This window comes from Mus caroli, unplaced genomic scaffold (genome assembly GCF_978045245.1).
Source record: "Mus caroli unplaced genomic scaffold, Mus_caroli_1 scaffold_3, whole genome shotgun sequence".
In the NCBI taxonomy this organism is placed as follows: Eukaryota; Metazoa; Chordata; class Mammalia; order Rodentia; family Muridae; genus Mus; species Mus caroli.
The window spans coordinates 59702325-59721263 of NW_028227258.1; the positions used below are offsets into that span (position 1 = coordinate 59702325).

Consider the following 18939-nt stretch of genomic DNA (forward strand, 5'->3'; position numbering starts at 1 on the left):
TAATAATTAATTTGTTTAGATGTGTGTGGGTTACCTGCACATGTTCCTAGGCATGTGTATGGAGGTCGAAAGACAACTTGCAACTTCTTCCTTTACCATATCGGTACCAGGAGCTGAACTCAGAGTCTTGGGCTTGCTACAAAGTCCCTTTACCACTGAGCTTGGCTGACCCAAGATAAATAATAATAATAATAATAAAGATCACCATTGTGGGCATTTTGCCTGCATGTTTGTCTGTGTACTGCATGTGTACTGTGTACCTGGTGCACATGGAGACTAGAAGGCGCCATCAGACCCTCTAGGGCTGAGTCACCGGTGATTGTAAACTGCCATGTGGGTGCTGGGGATTAAGTCCAGGTTCTCCAGAAGAGCTGTCAGTGCTTGTAATTGTTGAGCCATCTCTCCAGCACCAGGCCTTATTGCTTTGAGCTGAAGACTGGCCTCACATTACAGTTGACCCCACAGCAGGATGTAGAAAGGGAAAGGCAGGAAGTGACTAAGGATAAGGCATATCCTCTAAGGCAAGCTCCCAGGGATCGCACTCTCTCCAACTGGGCCCAGCTCCTAACGTCCCATCCGATGCTAACTCACAATAGATGGATACTGATGTTGTTAGCCTCTCCATGGTGTGATCATCATGAGTGCCATGAGCTGGGACCACACCTTCTACACTCCAGGCTTTGAGGTCATTTGGTTTCCAACCCATAACCCTAAATGTTCCACTTTGAAGGTCGGATGGTTTATTCCCTTAAATGTACTTTAGCTCTAGGGCATTTAGATTTGAACAGTTATAGGTGTTTGTGGTCCACACCATATTCTGGTTTGTAACATACATATCTGCTGTTTACTGCATGTGCAGTGTGTACACATGGACAAGACAGGAATATCTATATGTTACAGCTTGAGTCACCTTTGGTCTCTGATTCTGAAATATAAGCAGAGATCCATGCATTCAATAAAGACTTAGTCTCCAGCCTTTGGAGCCAGTAGAGAAGGCTTTGGAGATAGCTTCAAGGGAGAGGAATTTAGGCCCTTAGAAGTATGGCCTTGAAGGGTCACTGCTCATGTCTCCTGCTTCAGTCATTATGATGTGAGTGGCTTTGCTTTGCTGAATGCTCCCTGCAATAAACTCACATCACTGCAGGACCAAAGCAAAGGCACCAACCAGCCATGTCCCAACCAACCATGTCCCAAGACCCCTAAGACTGAACAAGATTCTTCCTTCCTTCTCTGTCTCATCTTAGCTGTTATGTCATGTGACAGAAAGCCTACAGTCCTTTCTGTGTAAGATATATTGGGATCCAGTTGGGAATGCAGGAAGGGAGAGGGTCTAAGTTTCCTTGGAAATTCTTCCTCTGTAGATATCATTTTCCCACCAGCTACTAGTAGAAAGTATGTAATCTGAGACTGACTGGTGACCTGAACTTCACCCTAGGCCCCTGGATCTTTATATGAATGATAAAAAGACTTAAAGATAATTTTGAGGTTCTTCTAGATCTAAAACTTGTTAATTCCTCAGTAGTAAGAGTTTTCTTGATGGTGATGTCTTTAATCCCAGCACTTGGGAAGCAGAGGTAGTTGGAACTCTGTGAGTTCGAGGCCAGCCTGGTCTACATAGAGAGTTTCCGATCAGCAAGGACTATATAGAGACCCCATCTACACACACACGCGCACACACACATACACACATGAATTGTCTTTTGTAATACTAGTGCATACAATTGTATATATTCCCCTGAAATATCTATCACAAATTAAGAGCAATAACTGTTTTCCCTGATAGGAACAGGCAAGGCTAGTGTAAACCTGGAGGAATTTTCTTGAGTACCTATACTTAGGCACTCAGCCCATACAGACTCCCACTCATTCCCACTTATGCAACTAACCCTCGTGGAAGGCCTATTTTCTGTGGGAGGCATTCCTCTTCATTACACTTCCTCTATCCTTCTCATCCATCTCTTCGTTTTCACCTTTGGTGACAGACCAGGCGGACAGCAGCATAGGGAATGTGTACTTAGTAATTCTCTTGAATGGTCTCAAGCCTTCTGTATCAAAACGTAGTACAGATATGGTGACCTGAAGTCTAGGGAGGCAGTGCTTGGCACGAATGTGGGGAGAGAGCTGGTGAGAAGTTTTCTTCGCCATCCAAACTTCATCCCTCAATGCTCCATTTCAAAGAGCATGGCCCTATTTTCTTTTAGAAGTCTCTGTGTGAGCTGGGGTGTAACTCAGTGGGAGAGCATTTACCTAACATATATGAGCATCTGAGTGTGATCTCTAGCACCCTGAAAACAAACAGAGCCCCAAGAAGTCTCTGCATATTTCATGGAAAATTCACTTTTGTTGCTGTAACTGATATTTTGTCCATGGTCTTGAGATTTAAAAATCCAGAGGCAGAAAACTTGAAATGGAGATCAGGCAGCATTTAAGCCAGACTTGCTGTGTGGCACAGAAGGAAGGAAGAGGGATTCAGAAGTACAGTGGGCTGAAGATAATTCCATGGAGAATTTCCCACGTGCGATCACTGAAGGATGTCACACAATTGCAGAGCCCTGGGTCTCGGAACAGTAGCCAGAGACTGAAGTCTGTGCCCACTGTCAGGAAGCAAATGGATCTGTTCACATTCATCTTCTGGGTCTTTCTTATTCCAGTTCAGGATTTCCTGACCTTGATGTGGTTGGCACTTGGAGTCGGGTAAATTCAGTGAGACATGTTGAATATAATCTCTGTAGACACCAGTGACCCTGTTGTCCCTCTTCCTTTAGTTGTGACAATCAGTCTATCTATATTGCCAATGGTCACATGGGGAATGAGAAGAGGGACATCATCCTGGTTTACTCCCAGTGTTGGGGGGGGGCGCAGAGGTGTGTGTGTGTGGGGGGGGGGGGGAGCTGAGATTACAGCTCTCCATGCGGATCGAAAGTAGAAACTTTAAACCTTATGATGACTTAAGGCCACATAGCGGGATGAGGAGAGCGCCTTACCCTGGACTGATCCACAAAGCAGCATCTGGGAAATAACAGGCTGCTTGTTTGCTCAAGGGAGAAGTGATTCGGATGATTTGGGAAATCAGCATCCCTCAACTATTTTGTTTGCCCTAGAATTGTGATCACCCTCCTCTATGCATTTGGCATTTGCCAGGTGGGAGGAGACGCCAAAGAGCTTGTAAAAGCATCCTAAGGAGAAGCGAATCACTGGACCTGTCACTCAGACGTTGCCACCTCCGAGTCTCGAAGTGGCAGCTGATTAGCAGCTTTTCATGGCATTCACTATGGTTTAATGTGCTGAATATAAAATGAGTATATGGCAGTAGGAACCATCCAGGAACCTTCAGAGTGACATCATAACAGCCCATCCTAACTCAGGAGCTGGTGGCCCGGGGGAGGCTCCTGAGATGTGGGAGGACATCTACTCTACACACATTGTAACAGCATGCTTAGTACACTCTAGTTTGGTTGAATTCTTTTCTAGGTCCATCTTGTTCCGATCGGGGGTGTCTGTGGGTCACTTTTGTTTTCCTTCCGCATCTTGTTCCTGTCTGCTCACTCCAGACTTCTAGACATGATTTCATCTTCTTCTAGAAATATAAAACTAGGTCATGTCTTGTGGAAAATATTTCTGTAGTTCCCCGGGATTCTGAAAGAACACAATAAGACATCATGATAGGCACTCAGCTGACGTTTACTGAGAACCCAGAGTCGTCATTCCCTAGCCTTTGTGTGAGTGTACCTCCTGTTTCAAAATGGGCTTATTTTTCTGTATTCTGCTGTTCTACTGTGGCCTGTGGCCCATGGTCCATGGTCTGTGGTCTACTCTGGGAAGGTGATGGCTTAAATTTTATACTAAGAGAAGACCTTGCAGTTCTAGTCTCAGGAGAGAAGTGGGTCCTCAGAGCAATAGACATGGGCAGGGTTCTGGGATGAGGTTGGAAGACACCATCTGCCTCTCCTCCTAGCTGGATGGTATGAGACCTAGTGTGTCTTGGCCAACAATAGTGTGTATCTGAAATAATGATCTGTCCCTTTACTTTAGAAATCTTAGTGAAGAACAAAAACAACAACAAAAAACCTGAACCAAACCAAACCAAAAACCTCAAAGAAAAATCTATTTGGTTTAAAGTTATTCTCCTATAGAGAAAGTTACTTTCTACAGATAACAAAGTGGCAGCCGAGTATGTGTCCAATTCTGTGTGTGCTATGTGTGAACATCACCTTTTACATGTATGACATGACTTTTTTTAAAAAAAGATTTATTTATTATTATATCTAAGTACACTGTAGCTGTCTTCAGATGCATCAGAAGAGGGCATCAGATCTCATTACAGATGGTTGTGAGCCACCATGTGGTTGCTGGGATTTGAACTCAGGACCTTTGGAAGAGCCATTGGTGCTTTTAACCACGGAGCCATCTCTCCAGCCCTTGACATGACTTTTTACAAAGCTGAAAGTTATTGCTCCAAGGGAATAAGAAAAAAGGATAAATAAGCTATATTCTACAGGCCATAGTGCCTACTTGCTGCTTATTTAAAGAACCCATTTATAGTGTAAGCAGGAATCAAGGGAGGAAAGTAGAGCTCCTCTGTCTATCTGTGAAATCCCTAAGGAGCAGCTCCTTGGGGGACATCTCCCTCTGCAGAAAGCCATGGGGTCAGAAATGAGGGCAGCTGGCAGGCTCCCTTACATAGACTCCACTTCTTATACTGCACTGTCTTAAGAGCTCAGAAAACGAGAGAAGGAGGGATAAGAAACAAATGCACAGGTCTTGCCGGCCTCCAGATCTTACCTATCTGGGCAAGGCACACACAAGCCTCAGAGTGGGTAGGATGTGCCTATACCCAGGCCAGCTGAATGTGGGGTTCAGGGGCCCTCAGGAAAGGGGTCTTAGGCTGAAGAGCATTTCCCTGTAATGGATAAAGGAACACATGGACAGAAACTTCTGTAGACTACATTTCCCAGAATGGGGCTGGGAGTGTGTGGTTGTGTGTGTGTGTGTGTGTGTGTGTGTGTGTGTACACGTGCATATGCCTGGAAGAAGATAGAGGACTGTGATTGCTCAGCTGAAGACAGTAGCTCTGAGATACTTGTGTCTAGACTCATTCTGGGTTCCAGAGCAAGGAAATACCAGAGTGTAGTAGTGTGAGTATTTTTTTCCTGGTACCTAGTTTCCTATCACCTGTAAGAGAGAGAGAGAGAGAGAGAGAGAGAGACAGAGAGAGAGAGAGAGAGAGACAGAGAGAGAGAGAGAGAGAGAGACAGAGAGACAGAGACAGAGAGACAGAGGTGCAAACACAATGTTTTAGAACTAGACTCTGAGTTAAAGAGATCACTTAGTGATTAAGAGCCCTGGTTGCTCTCCCAAAGGATCCAGGTTCGATTCCTGGCACTCACATGGTGGCTCACAACTGTCTATAGCTCCTATTCCAGGGAATTTGATATACTCTTCTGGTTTATATGGGCACCGAGCACATATTTGGGGCATAGGCATACATATGACAAAACGCCCATGTACATAAAATAATAAAACACAAAAGATTAAATTAGAATTAGCTTGGATATAAGGTGATACAAATGGATCAGTCTGAGAGAACACTGTAGAGTTCATGGCAACAGCTGACATGAAGGACAGAGGACAGTCAGAAAAAACACTGGACCTGTGAGCCTTAGGAAGCCTTCCTCGTGTGGGAGCTGACCAGAACTCCACAGCTCAGTTCTGTGCAAACTCTACTTGCAGAAGAATATTTAGATGGAAATGTCCAATCAGTCATTGGAGCCAGAGAACACATCTCAGCAGGAGGGCTAGCTGGTGAGTCACCAGGGCCCAAGGTGGACAAACTAGGATGGGGGTGGGGGAAAGGTCGTTTACCCAGGGTTTACAAGGCTCTCAGTGTGAATAACAGTGAAGCCCAGGGTAATTAGTCAGGGCCAAACAGTTCTTACTCTTTGAAAAGGCAATTTGGAATCCGCTAATGACTCAGCAAAGGAATAGATGTTTGAAGTTACATAAATGATTGGATTGTGTGGGGTTGGTTTTTGTATCTGCCAATCAGGTCTCTGTCCTTGGTTAGTGCTGGACACTAAAAATTTTACCTTTCACACCTCTAGGACAAATTCCCTGACCTGAGATCAGTGTATATTCCTCCCTGTGGCTGGTGTTGAAGGCTGTGTGACTCTGTTTCATAACAGTCTAGGGCAGGAGAACTGCCTAGGTATGCTTGCTGGGCTACGACCCATCCACCACGCTCTCTGTGCTTAACCTCACCTGTTGGACCAGCAACGTTGCATGCTTTTGTGTGGCCAGGGCCCCTCATCTTAGCATCAGGCAACAGGAGAGAGATAGGAATGCCCAGCCAGCCGCAAAGGCAGAAGAAGAAACACACAGGGAAGGCCCGGAGTTCAGCAGCTGCAGCTGACTACGCCTTTTGACCTCTGAATCTGTAAAAAAAAAAGACAGAAAACAGAGTTGAGAGTCAGAGAGAAGCTGGATGTTTGCATCAGTGACGAAGGTGGAGCATCAGAAAATCGGAGCGATTGGTTCCCAACAAGGGCAGATTTGTTCCTCCGCTCCCTCCACCCTTTTAGAATACAATCGACTCACCGGTCTGTGGAGCAAAGATAATTCTATGATCATCTTAGTGAGGACGCAGCCAATAGGAAAGTTACACCAATGAAGCCATACCTAGGGTTACTATATGAAAACAAAGCTAAGCAACCGACTCAAGATAGCTCCTTGGTTTTGGATGTACCTGGTCCCTAGGCAGTGGTGTCTACAGGTTTGTGCTATCAGGTTTCATCAGACCTCTATAAAATGATACAGAATTATCGATTTCACCTTCTACTCTTTTCTCCCTTAGACAATCCAATTTCATGTCACTATTTCAACTCTGTCACACATTAGGCCTGTGACTTCAGTAAGTAACTCAATACACATTTGCTCCTTTTTTTTTTCCTCTACCAATAAATAAATAAATAAATAAATAAATAAATAAATAAATAAATAAAGAATGAGAACTCATGAGTGACACAGAACAGTGCCTGGCATACTGCCATGCAATAAGTGTTAGCTGCAAACAACACACACAGCAGACCTACCCAAGCCCACTAGGAAAATGAACACTGAAAGGTTATATGCCCAGGGATCCTGTCTCATAGAATGAAATGTATGGAGTAGGGCTGCAGCCTCCCAGGCCTCCACGTGATGGGTAATGTGTCAAGCGGTAGGCATCTCTGCCTGCATCCTCTGTGGGCCTTTGAAGAGCAACATCTCTAAAGTATCATCTTCTTCGTCCTCATGTTGCTTCTGTGTCCCTCCTTTGTTGGGTACAGGTACCAGGTTCCTCGACATGCTGGGTAGTGACATCAAACCCATTCTGACTGTTATTTTTCTTGATGGTCACATTTGCTGTGTCAAGATCCATGGGTTGGTTGGTTTGCTTGTTTTTATTCAAGCAACTTAATTTATTTTTCTTTTTCCCTTTTCATGTGCTCACAATTCCTCCCTGGGACCACTGCCACAGGCTCCTGATTTCAAGGCTTCTCAATCTTTCATTTTCTCCATCTTTATAACCTAACCTGAACTCTTTGTCCCTCTTGGTCCACTCTAGTCACAATTAACTCTATCGTAGAGGTCCCATTTTAATACTGGGATTAACTTTTTAATGCTAGCTGTACCGTTTCTCTAAGTATCTCATGGGTTTTTTTAAAGTACTATGACCATACTTGGCACAAAATCTATACCTGTTTAATAGTATCCAGGATGATTAGCACCCTGCTGTGTGCTGTAAAAGCTCGGTCCTGGCTCTACCTCCCAGGCCCAATCTCCCAAAAATAAGACACTGACTCAAAATATATTTACAAATACCTTGGCCATATAGCTAGGCTCTTCTCTGCCTAGAATCATAACTTAAGAGAATCCAATGTTTTAATCTACAGTTTGCCACATGACTATTTATCTGTGCTCAGGTATGTGTGTCTGTCTCCTCACATCTTCCTGGGTGGCTCTCCTACCTCACTCTATCCCAGAATTCTCTCTCCTCCCAGATGTCCCACCTCCTATTTCCTGCCTAAGCCATAGGCCATGATATTTATTATTGACAGGTGCCACATCCACACAGACATAAGATATTCTCTGTACAGTGTGCATTTACTATATCTAACCCATGTTGTCCATTTGTCATCTATGTCATCAATGGACACTTCAGGCTTCTATTTTCTTGACTATTATAAATAGTATTACTACTACCATAAGCATTCAAATATTTATCTAAGACTTTTTTGGGGGGGATATACCTAAAAGTATAGTCATCAGATCATGTGGCTAGTCTGGTGTTAGAGTATGCTGTTTTCTGTTGATTACGTCAGTGTCTGTCCTACTAACAGTGCATGAGTGCTCCAGTTTCCTACCTCCTTACCAACCCTTGCTCATTTCTGCGTGTGTGAGTTCTGTTGGTGAGCATCTCAATGGGCCTGGGGTCTGAGGTGACAGCTTCTTGCTGTTTTTAGCTTTATACTCAAGATTGATGTTGTGAAGCACATTTTGACGCACCTTTTGGTCATTTAAATAACATAATTAGAAAAACGCCCCTTCTCCTATGCTCATTTCCAAATTCAGTGTTGGAGAAATGGATCCGTGGTTACAGCTGATTGCCGTGCAAGTTTGAGGAGTGGCGTTCAGATCCCCAGAAACCTGCATCAATGTGGTGTGGGCATGACAGCGCACCTATTACTCCAGCCTCAATGAGTGGAAGTTGGAGATGGATCCCCAGAGCAGGCTGGCTGGTGAGACCAGCTCTGGGTTTGATTGAGAGGCCTGCTTCAGTGAACAAAGGGAAGAGCAATGGAGAATGATTCTTGATGTTCATATGAGTGCATACACACGTGCATGTGCACAAACACATGAAAAACATGCACATATCCGCTGTATACACACCAAAATGAAAAAGTACACATATGGAAAATGGAGAAAGGCAGCAGGAATCCAGCCATTGTGGCTGGATACATGACCCTATCTGTGGCAGACTGCTTGCCCAGCATGCTCAGGGCCCTGGGTCTGACTATCAAGCCCCGAAAACTAAAATCCTTAAAATTCAGCCATTTAATTTTTTGTTAAGTTATAAGATTTCTTTATATATCATGAGCACTAACACCTTATTAGATAGGTAATTTGCAAGTATTTTCTGCCATTCCACAGATTAACTTTCATAAATATAATTTTAATAAAAACGTAAGATGTTATGAGTATGATTTATTCAGTTAAGCTCAGCCATCCTCTGTCAGGAACTAAAAATGTACAGTATGTGTATGTGTATGTATACACACATGCACACGCACACACACACACTTGAATTGTTCTACACTTGATACTGACAGCAACTCTCTCTTGGCAAACTTCACCTCTGACGAGAGTTCAATGAAGCATAAGAGGCCACGCCCTGGAAGTCCCAGCTGAGTCTGGCCCTTCTTAGAACTGACTTCCTCCTAGGTTTGGCATGCACTAAAGCACTGCAGGCAGGTGACAGGGGCTAAGACAGGCTGCTAAGAGGCCACTTCAGTCCCAGGTTTTCAGATTTTCCTGACCAGTAGTCAGTCTTAGTCAACACTGGTGAGATCAGCTTCCAGTCCCATGATGCTGAGTAAGACTGAGTCAGAGGGTAGATCCTTGATCTTCAGACTCAAAACCTTCTCAAGGGCAAGTTGGGATCTAGTGATTTTGGAAGAATTTAGGATGTAGTGCATCAGTTAAATATGTCACAGTTGTCAAATAATCATTACATCTCTACACTAAAGTAGTCCCCCGAGTTAGGAAGAAAAAGCCTCTGAATCCTAAAGCTTTCCAAAAACAACAACAACAAAAACAAAAAACAAAAACAAACAAATAAACAAACAAAAACCAAGGCATGTGAGATTAAGTCAGTCAATGCCTCTTTGGAGGGAGGAAATTAGATAGGGTCTCACTAGGTAGCTCTGGCTAGCCTGGAACTCACTCTGTAGATCAGGCTAGCCTTAAATTTACAGAGATCTGCCTGTCTTCCGAAGGCTGGGATTAAAGATGTGCATCACAATGCCAGGCTCAGTCACCACTTTTTAGTCAATATGCTATAAATATTATGCAGTGTTAGGCTTCAATTACAAAAATCAGTGCCAACTAGAATTATGATCAAAATCTCTGGCACAGTGGTTCGTTAACACTCCTAATGCTGCAACCCTAAAATACAATTTCTCATGTTGTGGTGACTCCCAATCATAAAATTATTTTGTTCTACTTTGTAATTATAACTTTTCCTGTTTTGAATAATATAAGATCTGATATACGGGGTATCTGATATGTAACCCCTGGAAAGAATTGTTTGACCACTGCAAAGGTGTTGTAACCCATGGGTTGAGAACCACTACTCTAGAGGCTCTGGAAGCGTAGAGATTTTTGTACCCTGGTATGTATTAGATCAATTCAATTTTGATTGACATACTATTTCCTTTCTTTCTTTCTTTCTTTCTTTCTTTCTTTCTTTCTTTCTTTTTTTTTTTTAAAGATTTATTTATTGATTATATGTAAGTACAATGTAGCTGTCTTCAGACACTCCAGAAGAGGGCATCAGATTTTGTTAAGGATGGTTGTGAGCCACCATGTGGTTGCTGGGATTTGAACTCGGGAAGAGCAGTCGGCGCTCTTAACCACTGAGCCATCTCGCCAGCCCACTATTTCCTTTTTAATGATACATGTGGAGAACATGGAGAGGCGCGCAAATGTTTGGGAATAGAGAGCTTGACTTGCACCCTCCAGACCCTGGGTTTCATCTCCAGCAGCACAGGAAACCTCAGGAGACCCACCTGTCACTTTGATGTCCCCGGTAGCTTTGGCAATGTCGTTTTCAATCATACAGGAGTATGTGTTGTTGATTGTGACATTGTAGAGCACAGATACGACCTTCATGGTCACATTCTCAGAGTTCAACTCAAAGCTGGTGTTGGAGACTTCTGAGAAGTTGGCTCCTTGGTCGACTTGAGATGCCCAGGCCACTGTGGGCTGGGGGAACCACCGAGGAGCCTCACAGCGTAAACTCTCTGAACTGGCATTATAGTCCACATTTATCTCTGGCATACTGAAGGCTGTAGGGTCAAAGGTCAAAAGGGACAAATGTCACCGGGAGACAGATTAGACAAAAACACCATAAGTACTGGGTCTTTTTTGTTTGTTTAGTTTGGTTTTTTGAGACAGGGTTTCTCTGTGTAGCTCTGGTTGTCCTGGAACCCACTCTGTAGACTGGGCTAGCCTTGAACTCACAGAGTTCTGCCTGCCTCTGACTCTGGAGTACTGGGGTCAAAGACATACACCACTACCACCCAGCTAAAGTGCTAGGTCTTAAAAACATGGAACAATCACTTCTCTCACTGAAGTGACTCAGCACACCCCCACAGTAATGTCTGTGTGAGGCCCATTATGTTGTGGGCATAAATTATTTGTTCAGAGCATCACTGTGCATTATAACCCTTGGCTAGTACCACAAACTCAAGGGACCTGAGTTTCGTGTATGTTAGCATTATGATAATCTTCTCCATGTAAGAGGAACTCAGTGATTATGGAAGAAGGAGGAAGAAGAGGAGAAAGAGGAGGAGGACGAGGAGGAGGACGAGGAGGAGAAGGAGGAGGGGGAAGAGGAGGAGGATGTTTCTTTCCTTAGGAAAATAGGGCCTTGGAAGGGCCTACTGAATCATATGTTTTGAGGTAAAGAGGGAAGGGTAAGAAGAAAGAACAAACATTCATCTTTCACCACAGAAGACCTATTCACAGGCCTTGGCACTGTGGGGATTTGGAGTTTGTTTGGATAGAGATTTTTAGCTCTGATATCTACAAGTAGAATGGTAAGTATTTTTTGTATTCTAAGAAATGCTACTTATTAAAGTAACACTTGGAAATTAAGGTATCCTTTCTCCTCTATTCAGGCAGAGTGACTCTGCAAAAAGTGTTAGGGTTCTGGGCTTATTGTTATGGCAGGAAGGCAGTCCACAATTAAAATTCTAAGATATGGTCATGATGATGATGGTGATAGTGATGCTGCTGCTGCTGACGACAGTGATGGTGGTGATTGTGAAGGCATATGTGCCACAGCGCACCTGGGAAGCTTGGGGAGCAGTTTTGGAGAGCTGGTTCTCCCCTTCCTCCTTTGCATGATGTGGTTGTTTGAATAAGAATGGCTTCCAGAAGCTCATATGTTTGAATGCTTGGTGGAACTGTTTGGGAAGGACTAGAAGGTGTGGCTTTGTTGAAGGAGATGTGCCACTGGGGGTGGGGCTTGAGGTTTCAAATGCTCACACTACTCCAAGCTCTCTCTCTCTCTCTCTCTCTCTCTCTCTCTCTCTCTCTCTCTCTCTCTCTCTCCTCTCTCTCTCTCTCTCCTCTCTCCTCTCTCCTCTCCCTCTCTCTCTCCCCCTCTCTCTTTCTACTCTCTCTTCTCCCCCCCTCTCTCTCTCCCCCTCTCTCTTTCTATTCTCTCTCTCCCCCCTCTCTCTCTTTCTATTCTCTCTCCCTCTCCCTCTCCCTCTCCCTCTCCCTCTCCCTCTCCCTCTCCCTCTCCCTCTCCCTCTCCCTCTCCCTCTCCCTCTCCCTCTCCCTCTCCCTCTCCCTCTCCCTCTCCCTCTCCCTCTCCCTCTCCCTCTCCCTCTCCCTCTCCCTCTCCCTCTCCCTCTCCCTCTCCCTCTCCCTCTCCCTCTCCCTCTCCCTCTCCGTCTCTCTCTCTCTCTCCCTCTCTCGGCCTCTTGCCTGTGAATTAGATGTAAGCTCTCAGCTACTGCTCTAGCTCCATGCCTGCCTGTCTGCTGTCTTGTTTCCTGCCAGGGTGGTATGGATTCATCTTTTGAAACTGTAGGGCCCAAATAAACCCTTTTTTTAAATAGTTGCCTTGGTCATGGTGTCTTTCTGGAGCAATTGAAAAATAACCCAGACACATGGGTTCTAGGGATCAAACTCAGGCTGACACATGGGTTTGAATATCAAGCAGCTTTACCTGCTGATCCATCTTGCCAGGCCCCCGCCCAGGCAGTCAGCAACATATTAAGCCCTTTAGCTGCTTCTTTGCTCAGGGTTAGACTGGTGCAGAGAGGGGATTAAAAGAGATTTTTACCTCATTGTTGTTTGTCTGTTTCTGACACAGTCTCATGTAGCCCACGCTGGCCTTGAACTTCCCACAGAGCCAAGGATGACAGGAGCACCTGATCCCTTTTCCTTCAGTGCCCCATGTTGAGGGTACAGACACATGCCTTTAACCTGCTTTTTACCTCACACCCAGCAAGCCTGTTACATAGCAAAGAAGCGGAGATGCATGTGCTTTGAGCCCGGAGGGAACGGGTTTCTAGGAGATGATATGGGAGACGAGTTTTGAGCATATACCTTGTGCTAGAAGTATAACCCAGGTATCAGTCCATTTGGTGCTCCCAATAATCCTATGGTTATCTGTGGTGATATCTTTAAAATTTTGGAATATTTTATTTTGACCAATTTCTCTAAAAAGGTGTATTTATTTTTATTTTATGTATTTGAGTGTTTTCCTGCATGTGTGTATGTGTACCACATGCGTGTTGTGCCTTTAGAGACTGGAATTACAGAGGGCTGTGAGCTGCATGTGCATACTGGGAACCAAACCCCAGTCCTCTGGAAGACGAGCCAGTGCTCTTAACCACTGAGCCACCTTTCCAGGCTCTCTTATTTTACTAATTTTTTTTTAAAGAAAATTAACATAGATTGCATTATGTGAACAACTTTAGATTTACATAAAAGTCCCAAAGACTTTTCTGCAAGAGAGAATTCCTGTAGACTTTCCAGTCTGTCTCCTCTAATGTAGCATGTTAAATGGTCATTGTATCTCAAAAGTGAGAAACCAGCACTTCTGTTAACTAGACTCCAGGCTTGATCTGTATTTTACCCATTAACATTGTTTTTCCTGTTGCTGTTCCAGCATGTAATCTTTATGTTTTCAGTAATTGTGTCGCCTCAGAGCCTTATAGACTGTGACATACTCTTCCCATACTCTTTATGGCTCTCGCAGTTTTGAGAACCTGGTCAGGTATCATGTAGGGTGCCTTTCTGCTGGGACTAACATGATGTTCTTCTCACAGTTAGAGTTGGAGAGGAAGACAGTGGTAGGGAAAAGTCCCCCCATCAACATGGCATGCTAAGAGATGCGTGCTCTCCACACCCAATTGCTGATGAGAAGAGGGGACATTTGTTAGGTGTCTTTGAACGGTGACTTCACTTCTCCAGCATACCCTGACAGGGCAGAATGGGAGTGCTATGTGTCACCTCTGCCTCCTGGAGAAGGGGAGAGAGAAGTAAGTTGTTTGGGATTTCTGTCTGAATAGAATCTATTTCTTCTCCCTCCTTGCACGCAGGTGAGTGTGTGCTTTAAACCCTGAGCCATTATTTCGTACTGTGTTCTCTTCTTCAACTGTTTGAAGTTTTTCACTGAAGTTTGCTTCTTTGGTCTGACCATCTTATATTGCTCCACTAATCCCCATCTTAAGATAAAGAAGTCGAGGCTCAGAGAGTGTTCTGACTCTAGGGCTATGCTTTGTAGAATTACATATACCCAGGAGGTGTTCAAGGAAGCCCTACAAAGACTAGTTTAGACTAGGGGAGTATAGGCTAGTTTCTGCTTCCTTCAAAGCCCCTTTCACCTTTGCCATGAGGGCTTCTTACCCCTTCTCTTATATGCATTGGGTGTGGTCTTTCTTTTCCTGTGAACCCCTCAACTTTTCTATTTCTACTTTCCTTAGGTGTTCTTTGTTATGCTTTAGTAATTGGCATCCCTGTACAAACCTCCAGTTCTGTAAGCACTATACTAGAAGCATCGTGAAAGGAGGGGCGAACACTTTTGTTTATTAACCATCTTCATATGCTTCGTTGAATCTATCTGAATCCCTCATATATACATTCAGAAAACATCTAGTAGATAGTGTTAGCACAGAGGGGTGAGTTTCACTGGGGCCACATTACTGAGTTTGTATTAACAGTATTAGTTTGGTTGGTTCTTTTTGGATCTCTCCTAAACTGGCTCTCATTGTCAGGAGTGTCTGGAGGGACTCATTTCAGATGTGGGCTTATGTCTAATTAGCATAGAAATATTCTGGGACAGATTGTGGGCTTTTCCTATTAGCAACGCCAGGGTCTACTTTAAAAGACCACATTCATTAGCTAGGGGTGGTGCTGTACACCTTTCATCCTAGTGGTTGGGAGGCTGAGGTAGACAGGTTTGACAGCTAACCTGGTCTACATAGTGAGTTGCAGGCCAGCTGGGGCTACATAGAAAGACCCTCTACACCTTGGAGTGGGGAGTGATGGAGGGAGGGAAGGAGAGGGAGAGGGAAAGGAAAAGGAAGAAGATGTAGAGGGAGAGGGAGAGGGAGAGGGAGAGGGAGAGGGAGAGGGAGAGAGAGAGAGAGAGAGAGAGAGAGAGAGAGAGAATGAGAGAGAGAATGTCTTTGAGAATACACACTAACAGAACTGAGAGAGTTTTGGTCTGGTATTGGTCATTTATGAGCACACCATGATATTTTTATCAACAACTAATGCCCTCAGCTCTTCTCAGACATCTTTGAGGGTGCCCCCCCCTTCAGAAGTGACTCACCTCCGGTCTTATACTCAAGGTTTGCATTCCCCTTGCCTTTCGAGGTGCGGATGTAACATGTGTAGGTGCCAGCATCCGTGAGCTGCACGTTTTTCAGTCTCAGGGAAGCATTGCCAACTACCACCTGATCGGCAAACACTGCTGTGCGGCCTCTGAACATCTCATGCTGCTGTGAGAGGTCATCTTTGCCTTCTTTGAACTCGTGGACCAAACCTTTGATGCCTTCTTTCAGCCACTGGATGACGATGCCGTTGAGTTTGATGTCAGGTTCAAAAGTGCAGCTCAGGGTCCCATCCTCTCCAATGTTTCCAGCTGAGGTGAAGGTCGTGACCGTGATGAAGTGCTTGCCTGCAGTTCAGGAAGGACCCATGCCAGTGAGGCCCTGGTACTTGGGCAGCCATGTTCTTCATTAGTACATGCTGGACAGAGATGTCCAGATCAGTTAGAAGTAGAGAAGGACACAAAAAGACATGACTGGAAAGACTAGAAAGAGCAGGAAGAAATGTTGGTACCTACAGCAGATCTGTGCACAATAGCTTTTGTAAGAACAATGTACCCAAACCCTCAGAGGCAGCAAGAGGAAAACACACCAGAGCTGAGGAACTCTGGAGTGTGAATATTCACATCCTGGCTTTGTTCCTGAACAGCCATTTAATCTTAAACAAGTCATGTGATTATTCTGGCTCTCAGGGGAATGGAGGGAATACTACCATCTTGTCAACGTTGAGAGGTTATTGTGAGGAACAAATCAAGTGGGTATAAACTTGACTTGCTGAACGGCAGTTACACAGAGAAGGTATTATACTTAGCTAATCAGAAGTGACACAAAGCGATACTTCATGTTAACTAATAAGGCTAGTAATTCCAAAGAAAGGTCAATTCTAACATGCTGGGACTTTGTCTTTCTTGGAATGATGAAGGAACTCAGGCATGGAGAAGGGAAGTGCTGTGGCTGAAGGTATAGTGTTATCTACATCATAATGAAGAGTGGTACTTAGTGATGTTTTGGTCCAAGATCGAAACTACCCTCCTCACCCGTCTGATCCTACCAGCAGGAGAAACATTGACTATGGGAGTATCTCCATTCTACGGCCTCTCCTTTGGTTGTCCAGCCTACAGCCCACCCAGTCAAGGTTTTTTTGTGCCAGTTGTTCTGACTGATGGCACCTTAAGGTAACTCAAGTAATTAAATATCTTTCGTGGCTCCCATGACACAGATGTGAAGCTAAGAAAATGTCTGTCAATCCCAAGAGGATTACCGACCAGTTACAAGGAACGGCGAGGAAGAGAACTATGGAGAGTCTCATCCTGAGTCATGCTGAGGACAGTGGCAGGAGATGCTGTCCCAACCTCCGCATATTCTTCCCATAGACACCTGATTTAAGCATTTAAGATGGTCCACACAGACCCTTCTGACGCCACAGACATCACTGTGATGGGTCTTGGACAGTGCCAGCTTCTTTACTGGTTTTCCTACCATGCATATCTTCCTCCATCCAGCACATTTTTTTTTATATTTTTATTACATATTTTCCTCAATTACATTTCCAATGCTATCCCAAAAGTCCCCCATAGCGCCCCCCACTTCCCTACCCACCCATTCCCATTCTTTTGGCCCTGGCATTCCCCTATATTGGGGCATATAAAGTTTGCAAGTCCAATGGGCCTCTCTTTCCATTGATGGCCGACTAGGCCATCTTTCGATACATATGCAGCTAGAGACAAGAGCTCCGGGGTTCTTGTTAGTACATCATGTTGTTCCAACCATAGGGTTGCAGATCCCTTTAGCTCCTTGGGTACTTTCTCTAGCTTCTCCATTGGGAGCCCTGTGATACATCCAATAGCTGACTGTGAACATCCACTCCTGTGTTTGCTAGGCCCCGGCATCGTCTCACAAGAGACAGCTATATTTGGGTCCTTTCAGCAAAATCTTGCTAGTGTATGCAATGGTGTCAGCGTTTAGAAGCTGATTATGGGACGGATCCCTGGATACGGCAGTCTCTAAATGGTCCATCCTTTCATCACAGCTACGAACTTTGTCTCTGTAACTCCTTCCCTGGGTGTTTAGTTCCCAATTCTAAGAAGGTGCACAGTGTCCACACTTTGGTCTTCATTCTTCTTGAGTTTCATGCATTTATCAAATTGTATCTCATATCTTGGGTATCCTAAGTTTTGGGCTAATATCCACTTATCAATGAATACATATTGTGTGAGTTCTTTTGTGATTGTGTTACTTCACTCAAGATGATGCCCTCCAGGTCCATCCATTTGGCTAGGAATTTCATAAATTCATTCTTTTTAATAGCTGAGTAGTACTCCATTGTGTAAATGTACCATAATTTCTGTATCCATTCCTCTGTTGAGGGACATCTGGGTTCTTTCCAGCTTCTGGCTATTATAAATAGGGCTGCTATGAACATAGTGGAGCATGTGTCCTTTTTACCGGTTGGGACATCTTCTGGATATATGCCCAGGAGAGGTATTGCTGGATCCTCCGGTAGTACTATGTCCAATTTTCTGAGGAACCGCCAGACTGATTTCCAGAGTGGTTGTACAAGCTTGCAATCCCACCAACAATGGAGGAGTGTTCATCTTTCTCCACATCCTCGCCAGCATCTGCTGTCACCTGAATTTTCTGACTGGTGTGAGGTGGAATCTCAGGGTTGTTTTGATTTGCATTTCCCTGATGATTAAGGATGTTGAACATTTTTTCAGGTGTTTCTCTGCCATTCGGTATTCCTCAGGTGAGAATTCTTTGTTCAGTTCTGAGCCCCATTTTTTAATGGGGTTATTTGACTTTCTGGAGTCCACCTTCTTGAGTTCTTTATATATATTGGATATTAGTCCCTTATCTGATTTAGGATAGGTGAAGATCCTTTCCCAATCTGTTGGTGGTTTTTTTGTCTTATTGATGGTGTCTTTAGCCTTGCAGAAGCTTTGTAGTTTCATGAGGTCCCACTTGTCAATTCTCGATCTTACAGCACAAGCCATTACTGTTCTATTCAGGAATTTTTCCCCTGTGCCCATATCTTCAAGGCTTTTCCCCACTTTCTCCTCTATAAGTTTCAGTGTCTCTGGTTTTATGTGAAGTTCCTTGATCCACTTAGACTTGACCTTAGTACAAGGAGATAGGAATGGATCGATTCGCATTCTTCTACATGTTAACAACCAGTTGTGCCAGCACCATTTGTTGAAAATGCTGTCTTTCTTCCACTGGATGTTTTTAGCTCCCTTGTCGAAGATCAAGTGACCGTAGGTGTGTGGGTTCATTTCTGGGTCTTCAATTCTATTCCATTGGTCTATTTGTCTGTCACTATACCAGTACC

General features: G+C 44.3%; 1 protein-coding gene across 2 annotated transcripts in view; it reads right to left on the minus strand.

The window, feature by feature from the left end:
• Positions 1-2870: 2870 nt before the first annotated feature.
• Positions 2871-18939, minus strand: part of Vtcn1 (V-set domain containing T cell activation inhibitor 1) — an 83905-nt gene continuing 67836 nt past the window's right edge. For both annotated transcript variants that reach the window (XM_021158813.2, XM_085835614.1), the window contains 4 exons: positions 15614-15961; positions 10824-11102; positions 6259-6431; positions 2871-3636 (listed from right to left, as the gene is read on the minus strand). In XM_021158813.2, coding sequence (XP_021014472.1) covers positions 6304-6431; positions 10824-11102; positions 15614-15961 — 755 coding nt within the window. In that variant the 3' untranslated portion in view covers positions 2871-3636; positions 6259-6303. The remainder of the gene's footprint in view (positions 3637-6258; positions 6432-10823; positions 11103-15613; positions 15962-18939) is intronic.